General features: G+C 37.7%; 1 protein-coding gene across 2 annotated transcripts in view; it reads left to right on the top strand.

Moving 5' to 3' along the window:
* The window catches only part of Nab1 (NGFI-A binding protein 1), a 50,025-nt gene that overhangs the window by 14,417 nt on the left and 22,347 nt on the right, over positions 1 to 13,261 (top strand). For both annotated transcript variants that reach the window (XM_045147895.1, XM_045147896.1), the window contains one exon: positions 12,184 to 12,317. In XM_045147895.1, coding sequence (XP_045003830.1) covers positions 12,184 to 12,317 — 134 coding nt within the window. The remainder of the gene's footprint in view (positions 1 to 12,183; positions 12,318 to 13,261) is intronic.

Here is a 13,261-nt window from a genome sequence, read left to right as displayed (position 1 = left end):
ATTTTTCCAGATTATCGTTTGTCCTTTGACCTTTCACTGTTTACCATGTGCAAGTTTAATTTTACATAAATTATCTATTGATTTTGTCATGTATGGTCTTAATCTAATTTTGTATTATTTCTCCAGAATACACTTATTTTAATTGCTGTAGCTTTATAATGTAGTTTATAATCTATAAAGACAAGTATTCCTTAATTAGTCTTCTTTTACAGTTTTCCTGTTTATTTATTATTGGTAATTTTATGCACTTTTCCTTTCAGACAAAATTTTAGATGCATTTGTCAAGTTACTCAAATTTTGTTATTTTGTTTAAAGATGCTTTTTCAAAATATTTTTTTAACTTTTTTGCAAGCAGAGGGAGAGAGGGAGGAGAGAAAGAGAAGATGGTCATGCCAGGACCTCTTGTCCCTGCACACAAACCCTAGATACATGCACCATTTTGTGCATCTGTCTCTACTTGGGCACTGAGGAATCAAACCTAGGCATTCAGGCCTGGTGTGGTGGCTCATGCCTTTAATCCCAGTACTTGGGAGGCAGAGGTAGAATGATTGCCATGAGTTCAAGGCCACCATGAGACTACATGGTAAATTCCAGGCCAGCCTGGCCTAGAGCAAGACCCTACCTAAAAAAAAAAAAAAAAAGAAAAAGAAAGAAAGAAAGAAAGAGAGGGGAAAAAAAACTTAGGCATTCAGACTGTGCAAGCAAGTGCTTTTAATCACTGAACCATCTTTCCAAAATTTCTCTGACTTAACTAGGATTTACAAATAGATATAAAAGAGATATAATTATAAATGAGATCTTTTTCCTCACTAATTTTTTTCATGTCTACCACTGGCTGTGTTTGTATGTTAATCTTGTTTTTAGCCATTTTTCCATTTGGTCTTTTCAATAAATGATTGCAAATATGAATCCTTGTGCTTATGTTCACAGGCTTGGTTAGCAAGTAAGCCTGTGACTTTGTGTTTTAGAATGACTGCATACGGTTGTTACACTTCACTGTTGCCACAGCATAACTGCCTCATAGGAAGCCAAGGGCAATGCTGCTAGCATGGTGATGCTTTCTTATCCCTGTGTGTCGTATCAGCTCCACACCGCTGGGATGAACCTCCCCACCAGGCACAGTGTGTGAGAGGGATGGCATTTATTTCAGGCTTGCAGATCCAGGGGAAGTTCGTTAATGGCGGGAGAAGCTGATCTCCTTTACCAAGTCCACCCGGAGAGAAAAACCACCACCGGCACCACAAGCAAGCACGCTCTGGGAACTGCAGGCCGAGCTCCAGCACTCTGCATGCATAGGCTGACAACAGATTGGCCCCCATCCTAGGGATGGATCCCAGGATCCACCCACAGTGACATCTCCTCCAGCCAGGTTTCTGGAAATCCAAGTTATAAGCTTTAATAAAACATTTGAGTCTACTGGGGGGACATAAATTCAAACTACCATAATGTTGGCCATAGAGGAGTTCAGTTAAAAGGCCAGATGGTTGTGTTATGGGGAAGAAAAAGAAAAAGACAAAACATGGTGGTAATTTTAGCTTCTTGCTTTAATCTAGTTTTCATGTAATTTTTATAATAGATGAAGCACAAAATTGAGTCAAATGACTCATATTTTGTTAAAGTGATTTGAAAAGATTACTTACTTTAATAAGCCAAATCACCCCCACCATATAGAAAATTCTTCCCTGTTTTTAAAAAATTCAAAAGAAGTTTAAAAAATTAATTTATTTTATATGAGAGAGAGAGATTGGTTGGTTGGTTGGTTGATTGAGAATTGGTACGCTAGGGCCTGTGTCCACTGCAGTCCAACTCCAGACATGTGTGCTGCCTTGTGCATGTGTGTCACTTTGTGTGTCTGGCTTATGTGGGTTCTGGGGAGGTGAACCTGGGTCCTAGGCTCTTCAGGCAAATGCCTTAACTGCTAGGCAATCTCCCCAGCCCCAAAAGAAGTGTTTTTTTAAATTTTTTTTTAAATTTTAATTTGTTTATTTGAGAGCAACAGAGAGAAAGAGCCAGATAGAGAGAGAGAGAGAGAATGGGCATACCAGAGCCTCCAGCCACTGCAGACAAACTCCAGATGTATGTGCCCCCTTGTGCATCTGGCTATTGTGGGTCCTGAGAAATCAAGCCTTGAACCGGGGTCCTAGGCTTCATAGGCAAGCGCTTTTCTGCTAAGCCATCTCTCCAGCCCAGAAGTGTCTTTATACTTAGCTTCTGCTACAGAGTTCTTTGCTTCTCTAGATAAATAGGTACAGGCGGTATTTAAGTAACAAGACTATCCTAAGTGTCCCATAATAAAAGAACACTCAAAATGAATGCCAGTACACTTAGATGTGGGGGCAGGGCTTTGGAAAATGTGGCTTGGGTTTCTGTTTGTTTTTTTGTCTGTTTGTTTTTTAGGTAGGGTTTTGCTCTAGCCGAGGCTGACCTGGAATTCACTATGTAGTTTCAGGGTAGCCTTGAACTCATGGTGATCCTCCTACCTCGGCCTCCCAAGTGCTGGGATTCAAGGTGTATGTCACCATGTCCAGCTGGGTTTCTGAAATTTAATCTCAATCATTTATTACCTGCAACTCAAGTTTTTGATCTAGGTTAGCAATATGGATTAAAGTAAAAGCTAATGAATCAAGAAGCTTTCTTCAAACCTTCCTCCCCATTTCTCTAGTTCTATCCTAGTTCCATGTGTGTCCTCCTGAGGCTTGCTACTGCTTACACTCATCTTGAGTTGTTCCTGGTTAGGAACCACATATGAGAGAGAACACGTAGTATTTGTCTTTCTGAGTCTGTGTGACCTTGCTTCGTATCAGTTTTTTCCATGTCTATCCATTTTCCTGAAATTGCATTATTTCATTTTTCTTTACCACTAAATAGAATTCCACTGTGTATATATTTCCTAACTTCATTAACCATTCATCTGTTGATGGGCATCCAGTTCCTAGCTATTGTGAATAAAGCAATGATGAATATGGTTGAGCAAATGTCTCTGTAGTAAAGAGTAGAGTCTTTGAAGTATATGCTCGGGAGTGGTGGAGCTGGATATAGTGGTAGATAGATGTATCTTCAGCTTGTTGAGGAGTCTCCATACTGATGCAGTGGCTATACAATTTGCACTCCCACCGGCAGTGGAGGAGAGTTTCTCTTTCCCCACATCCCTGCCAGGATTTAGTGCCATTTGATATTTTGATGATTACCATTCTGACTGGTATGAGATGAAATCACAGAGTCATTTTAGTTTGCATTTTTCTGATGATTAAAGATGTTGAACATTATTTGAGGTGTTGATTGGCCATTTGTATTTCTTCTTTTGAGAACTCTTTCTGTTCAGTTCTTTGCCTCATTTTTTTTTAAAGTTGGTCACTTTTTATTGTTTAAGTTTTTTTGAGTTATTTGTAGATTGTGGTTCTTAAATCTCTGTCAGTTATATAGCTGGTGAATAATTTCTTCCATTTAGTACATTGTTTATTGACTGTGTTGATGGTTTGCTTTTCTGTACAATAGATTTTTAGTTTCATGAGGTTCCAGGGGTTGAGGGTTTGCCTAATTCCCTGGGTTAGTTGGAGTCTTATTCAGTCTTTTCTTACGCTTGTATCTTGGAGTGTTTTCCCTACTTTTTGTTTTAGAGTTTCAGGTCTTATATTGAGGTCCTTGATTCACTTGGAGTTGTTTTTTGTGCATGGTGAGAGAAGAGGCTCCAATTTCATTCTTGGCTACCCAGTTTCTCCAGCACATTTGTTGAAGATACTGCCTTTTATCCAGTGAGCATTTTTGGCCCCTTTGTCAAAGATCAGCCATACCTGCTTGTTTTTTTCATTTCCATTTGCTTGAATTATCTTTTTCCATCCTTTCAACATAAGGTTGTGTTTTATCTTTATTGGTAAGGTAGGTTGGTTTATTTTTCTAATCTAGTTTTTTAGCTTGTGTCTTTCGATTAGAGATTTGAGTCCACTGATGTTTAGAGTTGTAACTGTAAGGTGAGTTAATCCCTGTGGAGTTGAAGGTTTTAGTGGAATTTGGTGGTATTTTGACCTTTATATGTTTCAATGTCTGATCTACTTTTGATTGTTACTTTCTTCCTTCCTGTTGCCTCATGAGTATGTTTGTCTCTTCAGTGTGGATTATTCTATCCAGTATTCTCTGTAGGATTGGATTAATTCTTATATAATCATATAACAGCCTTTTATCATAGAAAGTTTTTCTTTGGCCTTCTAATGTGAGGAATATTTTTGCTGGGTATAGTAGTTTGGGTTGGAAGCCATGATCTTTTAGAATTTGTAATGCTCCATTCCAAGCCTTTCTGGCTTTGAAGAATTTCCATTGAAAGTTCAGAGGTAATTCTGATGGGTTTACCTTTGTATGCAATGTGCTCTTTTTCTCTTGCTACTTTCAGTGTTCTTTCTTTGTGTTCAGTGTGGAGAGTTTTAACTACAATGTAATGTAGGGATTTTATACTCTGGTCCTGGCTGTTTGGTGTTCTGTGAGTCTTTTGTGGGTGTTTGTGGGTTTCTCCTTTGGAACATAGAAAAATTTTCTTCAGTAATTTTGTTGAAGATGTTCTCTATGCCTTTGGCCTATATTTCTTCCCCTTATTGTATGCCTATGATTCAAATGTTTGGCCTTTTAAAAAACATGTTAAAAATATTTTATTTAGCTGGGTGTGGTGGCACACACCTTTAATCCCAGCACTCGGGAGGCAGAGGTAGGAGGATCACTGTGAGTTCATGGCCATCCTGAGACTACACAGTGAATTCCATCCTGGGCTAGATAGAGTGAGACCCTACCTCAAAACCCACCCCCACCAAAAAAAATATATTTATTTATGTGCAAGGAGAGAGAGAGGGGGGAGGGGGAAAAAGAAAATACACCAGGGCCTCTTGCTAGTGCAAACAAATTCCTGGTGCCTATGCCACTTTGTGCATATGGCGTTACGTGGGTGCTGGGGAATTGGACCCAGTTTGTTAGGCTTTGCAAGTAAGAACCTTAAACTGTTGAGCCATCTCTCCATCCCTATTTGGCTTTCTTAAGATATCCCACATTTCCCACATATGCTGTTCACATTTTTTTTTTTTTTTAGCTTATTGTTTTTTGGACTGCTGGTCAATTTCTTCTGTCTTATCATTGAGTTCTGAGATTCTGTCCTCCACATGGTCTATTCTATTGGTGAGGTTCTCTTGGGAGCCTTTTAAGAGATATTTTACTTTTGTTTTCCATTATGTTTTTCTTCAGCATCTCCATCTCATTGTGGAATCCAATTTTATTTCTTGGAATTCGTTCCTGCATGTGATTATGTCTTCATTTCAATTTTACTGAGGCATGAATTGAGTTCTTTTTGTTGATTTGTCTCCATTTCCTTCAGCCATGTTTGGAGTTTAGTTTTGAATTCTTTTTGGGATTTTCTTCATTCAGCCATGCTTTAAATTCTTTTGTGAATTGTTTGTTGATTCTCATCGATTTCTTCCAGCCTTTTGCTCATGGTCTCTTGAGGGTTTTTTTGTTTGTTTGTTTTTTGTTTTAATATTTTTAACGTAAGTTCCTTTTGGGATTCTATGAATGGGCTTTCTTCTAGGTTTTCAGTAGAGTTTTCAATTATGGGAGTTGTCATTCTTTTTTTTTTTAATACTATTTTATTTATTTATTTAAGAGAGTGAGAGAAAGAGGTAGATCAGGAGAGAGAGAATGTGTACCCCAGGGCCTGTTGTCACTGCAAATGAACTGCAGACACATGCCCCCCCTTGTGCATCTGGCTTTACACGAATACTGGGGAGTCAAACCTGCGTCCTTTGGCTTTGCAGGTAAGCGCCTTAACTCCTAAGCCATCTCTCCAGCTTAGGACTTGGTATTCTTTTTTTTTATTTTTATTTTTTTAATTTTATTTATTTATTTATTCGAGAGTGACAGACACAGAGAGAAAGACAGATAGAGGGAGAGAGAGAATGGGTGCGCCAGGGCTTCCAGCCTCTGCAAACGAACTCCAGACGCGTGCGCCCCCTTGTGCATCTGGCTAACGTGGGACCTGGAGAACCGGGCCTCGAACCGGGGTCCTTAGGCTTCACAGGCAAGCGCTTAACCCCTAAGCCATCTCTCCAGCCCAGGACTTGGTATTCTTGATGGGATCTCTTGGCTTGATTATTTGCTTTGTATTAGTGTTTGCCCACCATCATTTTTTTCTAAGAATGTTGCAATTAGTGCTCTTCCAGGTCCCGCATCGACTGTCCTATTCAGGTTTGATCAGGTGGGAGTGGGATGGTGGTGTAATCCACAGGTTTTGCCTAGGTATACTGGAGCCTGAGGAGGGTCTTCTTTGTATGTGCAGTCTCCTAGAGATTCTGGGTGAGACCCTGAGACCTGGCCAATCTAGTGACTAAGTACAGTTCTTTTCTCCCTATACTACTGACATCCTAGTCCGTGGTATTGGAATGGGCTGTTACTACTGGTGGCTGGCAGACCAGGGAAGAGGGTCCTGCTATTGAGGCTAGACCCCTTAATCACAGTGTTTTGGGGGCCTATTTATGACATAAAATTTGTTTTGTTTCCTATTAATATGAGTCTCTTTTTATTAGTAATTGTTATATCTTCCATCATTCTTTTTAATTTTATTTTTTCCAGCCCAATTTTTAAATTATTGACAACTTCCATAATTGTAGACAATAAACCATGATAATTACCTTCTTCCTTTCCCCTTCACAACCCTTCATCATATCCCCTCCCCCTCTCTGTCTTCCATCATTTCTTTATAGTTAGTGTTTCTAAAGTTACGTTTTCTATAGATTTCTTGTACATAACTGTGGTTGAATTTCAAAGAATTCAGTCTGAAATTCTTAGTCTTTTACCTTAATAGAATATTAGTCTATTTAGCTTCATTATTATTATTACTAATATTTTAGGTTAATTTCTGTATTTGTTTTTATTCCCCTTCCCATGCATGTCCTTCATATTTCATATCTGTCCTTTGTCAGAAGTGCATCATTCATAATTTCCTTAACAAAGGCCTATTGGTAGAAAACTCTGGTATTTCTTACCCTACCACAAAATATATCTATTTTACCCACAATCTTAATTGTTATTTTTAGGATTAAATTTCTGTCTACTATTTTCTTAGTAATTAAAGGTATCATTTTATTGTCTTTTGTCATGTTTTCAAGGTAGTTGACATTCTGCTGTCTGCTTTTTCAGATTTCTATTTGGTTTTGCTGTAATTCTCTTCTTTCAACATTCCTTTGTCATTTTTACTGTATTGCTTTTTATTTTAGTCAAGTTTTCATATTCCATTGTTTTTTAAATGCCATTTTGTGTTTGATTCTGCTCTCTGTTTCTGTTATTTATCACTTTTGATGCCTAAGTTCTTTGCCTTATACTCCTATTTCTTAGAATTTGAGCCATGAGAATATTTAGAGGCCAGAAAGAAAGTGCATTTTCCTAGAATTTAAATTGGCTTTGCTTCTACAAGGCAATTGGAGACACTAAAAGCCTGGACCTGATGAAAATAGATTCTCAGCCCACTTAATATGAGTGCATCAGGGCTGAAGGACTATGTGAAGATAGATTGGGGTTATGAAATCTCAAGAGCTCATCTTCTGTTCTCTTCCACTTAGCTTCAAGGGTCTTGTAATCCCCTGGGGAAACTGATTTCTAATATACATTTCTAATTCCTAACTTTTGGAGGGCCCTAAGCTCTTTTTCCTTTCCTACACTTTCTGGCTTCCTAAGACTAGGAAGATCAAAGTTCAAATTCATCCAATTTAGCAATTATATCTTTAACTTATTACTTTGAGATATTCCTTACTGTCTGTTCAGCTCATTGATCATTTCAGATAATGTTTTTACTTTACTCAACCTTTTCTGTTGTTTATTGTTTGTTTTTATTTTGGTTGGTTATTTGTAGGGGACGGGTGTGAGGACAGTCATCATATCTTGTCCTCTTGTCCTCTTGCATGCAAAAATGAAAAATCCAGATCATCTTTTGTGTGTCTGTATCATACTGCATTTACGTAGTGTTTTATTTGAAAGTTTCAGTCATTTGATTGCTAAATATTAACAGTTTAACTGCCAATAAAGAAAAAAATTTCATAGAATCAGTTTATAGTTTTTAAGCCTACTCATAATAATAGAAATCTAACTTTTTAGAAATCTTTTGAAGATGTGAATAGAATATTAGTATTTTTGGCCATGAAAAGTGGCTGAAAGCAGCTAATGGGAGGAAGGGGTTTATTCCAGTTATAGTCTTAAGGGGAAGTTTGAGCAACGCAAGGAAAGGATGATAGAGCATAAGCTGGACATTGCATATTGCCATAGCATCTCACAGAAAGCAGCAAGAGTGAGCTGAGCGCTGACAAGGTTGAAGCTGGGCTGTAATACCTCAAAGCCACAGACCTCCTCCAGCAAGGCCCATTGTGACAAGCTGCCACCAGCTGGGGACCAAGTATTCAAACCACATGAGGCTGAGGGACACTCCACGTCCACACCACAGAGCCTGTCTTATTACTTTGTACTTAAATCAAGGCAGAATACTGGCCTTTTTAAAGTTAACATAGTGTTGGAGCTAGTGACTACATTTTTGGAGTGTTTTTGCCATTTTTCTTTAAATATATAATAGTCAGGAGTCACTGTCTTTGCTGATTATTAGCAACGAGTGGCTAAGAACTGTAGATAATAGATTTCATAAAACTGCTTTTGTTTTTTTCTTCAAGGTAGGGTTTCACTCTAGCTCAAGCTGACCTGGAGTTCACTCTGTATTCTCAGGGTGGCCTCGACCTCATGACGATCCTCCTACCTCTGCCTCCTCGGTGCTGGGATTAAAGGTGTGCGCCACCACGTCCGGCATAAAACTGCTTTTCATTATAACTTAGAGTGAGTTAAAATTATTTCTCCAGCCTTAATTTTCTGTAGGAAGGTTTCCTGAGAACAGGGACAGTTCACTCTCCTTTTTGAGTTTATTGGGGTCTGAATCCAATGATAGCAAATGTGTTTTCCATGTTTTTCTTTTCTTTTTCTTTTTAATAAGTTTCAGTAAGCTCAATTGATGCTGAAATTATTTTCTGTACACAAACTGGCACTTCTAAAATGTCTTTAATTCAGATATCTTAACTGATAATCAGAGGTTTCCCATGGTAATTTAGATTTATAAATACAAAAAAGAAATAATTACTTAAAAAGAAATTTGAGAAGAGTCTTCAGGGTCATTGCAGCTTAATGATGTTGAAATTGTTTACTGAGGATATTATCTTTGGAGTAAATTATTTCACTTTTAATCTCATTAACATTTTGCCTTTCAAAAGCACTTTGGAGTTGGGCTCTGTAGCACTCATCCGTAATCCCAGCACGTGGAGATGGGGTGATAAGGGGCAGGAGAACCCTGAGTTCATGGACACAGAGTTCAAAGCCATCCTGGGCAACAAGAAACCCTGTCCTAAAAATCATAAAATAGCATAAACAAAATAAAATAAGCACTTTGAGAAGCAATAGCTCTTTGATAATTGTGGTAGTTTGAATGGATGGCCTCCATTATATTCAGGAGTCTATTAAAGATTGTAATTTAGATCTGTAGCCTCCTGGCTGGAGGAGGTGTCACTGTGGGCAGATCCTAGGGTCCAGCCCTAAGGAGGACCTAAATTCCAGCCCAAGATATGCAAAGAGCCTGAATTTTGCCTGGGTTCTCTGAGGCTTGGCTGCCAGTTGGCTGTTGCTTTTTGGTGGTGCCTTTTTTCTCTATGCATGGGCCTGTTAAATCGGGCCAGCTTCTTCTGCCATTATGGAGCTTCCCCTCGTTCTGTAAAGTTCAGTAAATATCCCTTCTCTCATAACTGTGCCTGGTCTGGAAGTTCATCTCAGTGACCTAAAGCTGTCTACTATAATAATTCTTCAGGAAGAAGAAAGAAGAATGATAAATTCTTCCTTCAGGGACATTTTTGTATGCAGCTGTAAGTTTAAGTTAGGAGAACAGAGCTTATAATTTTGATGTCAGTAGTGGAATTGTCTCAGAACAAGTACTATAAACTACAGCTGGAAATTTGGGGAGGAAGATGTTAGATCTGTGCATTACACAATATACTATAACACATTCTAGGTGGATTAAATACCAAAGTGGAAAGTTAAATGATTGGGTTCCAATATGGGGAAGCATTTATGTCTTAGCTGGGCAGGAAGAATATATGCATGGCACCCGAAGAGCTAATGCCACAGGGTGGCTGTGCACTGCACGTGGTGGAGAGTTAGTCCTCAACACCTGCTAAGTACCTGAAGTCCTTGGGATGGTGAAACTCAAAGTAGAAGAACTGAAAAGTCCCACGAGCAAGTAGATGTTAATAACTCAGATTAAACATAACAAAAATGTTATTTTATGATGAGATAAATGAATATTGTAACCATGTGTCATTTAAAATATATGAAGTTGATACAGCTTTTACAAGAGCAGAACAGCTGGGCAGGAGTCTAGGAAATGGACTTTGATATCACTGTCAGTGAAGTTCGTATCTGGAGCAACTTATATAAAGGGCAACTTGGTGGGACATAAAGCCTTCTTAAAATTATCATAGGCTTCCCTAATGAGTCTATTTGTTGGGAGTTATGTGAAAGAAGGAATTAGATATGTGTGCAAAGATGCACATTTAAGAATGCACTTTTCCAGTGGGTGGGTAGTACATGAAAAACTGGCACCATGAGAGTAAGGCTGGTTTACAGAATATGTTGCTCTTCATTATAATAGTATGATGCGATAAAGGATTTTTCAATTCATCAGCCCATAATATTTATTGAGCAGATAATCCATGCTAATGTAAATAGGCCAAAGCTGCCTTAATTCATAGTAAAAAGACACAGCATATAGAGGGAAAAGGATGACAGAGGTATGTTTATGTGTACAGAAAACTACAGTATTTTAATCTATACTAAAATAGTAGTAGTCATTCTGAATGCAAGTATTACCTGCTGGGTTTATTTGTCTCTACTTTTAAAATATTTTACTGGGAAAAATTGTGATCAATAAAGAGTGAGATACCTGGGTAGGGACAAAAGCTGAATGCCTGACTTTTATTATGAAAATGAAACAAGAACTAACATTAACAATGACTTTATGCCATGTGTATCTCCTCATTTACTTCCTGTTAGAGGCCTTTGAGGTAGGGTTCATTTTCCATTTGCTTCTTAGAGAACTAAGGCTCTGAAAAGCTTTTTTTTTTTTTTTTGGCCAAAGTCAAACATGGCGTGATGGAACGGGACTTCCTCTCAGCACTGGCTTACTCTATCATCACTTTGTTTCTGCCATTGGCCATGCAACGATGGAGTAGAATTTTTGCTTTATAAAAAAGTCTAATATGTCTGTTGGCAGTTTCTCACATCTACTTAAGATGACAGAATTACAAGGAAACACAGATTTATTAGATAGTTATAGGCTTGAAGTTTAGGATGATACTTGGTATTTTAAATTTCAGTACAAGATGTTTGATCAACTAACAATTCTATATTGGCAGCATTTTACAATTATTGAGTCATGAAAAGTAAAAATTAGTCCCCAAGGTGTTGATTTTCCAGTATGGCCTTAACTTGTTATAATTTTGTTGTTTAAGTGATTTCATAAATAAAATCTAAAATAATCTTTAAGAATTTTTATGTTAGTTCACACTGAAAAAAACTGGCAGACCATTATGCTCATTTTTATTTAGGAAAATAGTGTCACCATTTTATATAATAATATCTTTTTTTGTTTTGTTTTTTGAAGTAGGGTGTTACTCTAGCCCTGGCTGACCTGGAATTCACTATGTAGTCTCAGGGTGCCTCGAACTCATGGCAATCCTCCTACCTCTGCCTCCTGAGTGCTGGGATTAAAGGCATGCACAACCACGCCCAGCCTAATAATATCTTTTTTTATAAGGGAAATGAGATGTAGAATGCTGTTTACTTTTTATTTTTCTTATTGTTCATGAACTCTGCTATCTAACAAAAAATAATGAGTAAATATAAAATAGTTGAAACCAAGATAATTATTTTGAGTCATTTGGGCTCTGCAGATGGTAAATGAATTGACTTCTAGAATTTGACCTGAGGAACAATTAGGAGGAGAAGCCATCCTGGTTTTTATGAATAATCATTTCGTTCTATTAGAATATGAAATGTTTACATTAAGTGTGGCATTTTATCATTTGATGAGATAAAAATGTCTATAATAATTTTCAAGTCCTGACTTTGGGTTTGTAGCTCACTGTTAACGAGGCAGCTGCTCAACTCTGTGTGAAGGATAATGCCCTGCTGACAAGAAGAGATGAACTTTTTGCCCTAGCAAGGCAGATTTCTCGAGAAGTCACCTATAAGTATACCTACAGAACTACCAAGTAAGTGTTAGATCAGCAATATTTTTGTATTGTTGGATCAAAGAGTAGTTTGAAACATCATTCATTGGTAGCATGTAAGCATTTTTGAAAAGGTGGTTATAGCTCTGTAAACTTACCAGTATATTGAGTTTTCAAAGCATTATTGTTCATAGTGATTTTTATAATTAACGTTTTAACTGCATATATTAATGTGTACCATGTGATATTTTGATACAAACATATATTGTATACTGTTTAAATCAGGTTAAATATGTCTGCTTAAGCATTTATCATTTGTTTATGGTGAAAACATTTGGCATCCTGTCTGTAGGTTTTGGAAATACACAGTATGTAATCTATCTAGACAGCCCACTATGCTGTGCACACCAGAACGTCTCACTCCTAACACAGATCTGCATTGTTTTCATACTTCTACTCTTGTCTCCTGTTGTTTGAAAGACATAACTTCCTAGTACTGCAGCATAGACATAACTTCCTAGTACTGTAGCATTCCCAAAGTGGTTTAGACACTGTCTCAGGCAGACTCTGGTTTTGAATATGATGATGGGATTTAGACAACTATTATAAATACATGTGGGTACCTACTAGCTGCATGAACCTGATGTACTCTGTGAGGAAACACAGTGGTTCCTTTTGCAAGAAGTTGGCCATCTGAGACTAGCTAACTATGTAAAAAGACTGTGGTTCAATTGGCCCACTTCTCTTTGGTGGATTTTTCAGTTGCTTTTAGTCTTTTTGTTATTGGAAATAATGCCACAATAAATAATATCATACATATTGCATCATTTCTTGATTCCATAAAATACTTCTTAAAATATTTCTTATTTATTTGTTAGAGAGAAAGAAGCAGAGTGGGAGAGGGAGAGGAAGAGAGAGAGAGAGAGAGAAAGAAATAGAGAATGAACGGGTATGCCAGGGCCTGTAGCTACTGCAAACAAACTCCA

Source organism: Jaculus jaculus, chromosome 4 (genome assembly GCF_020740685.1).
Source record: "Jaculus jaculus isolate mJacJac1 chromosome 4, mJacJac1.mat.Y.cur, whole genome shotgun sequence".
NCBI lineage: Eukaryota > Metazoa > Chordata > Mammalia > Rodentia > Dipodidae > Jaculus > Jaculus jaculus.
This window is presented reverse-complemented; position numbering and strand designations above follow the sequence as displayed.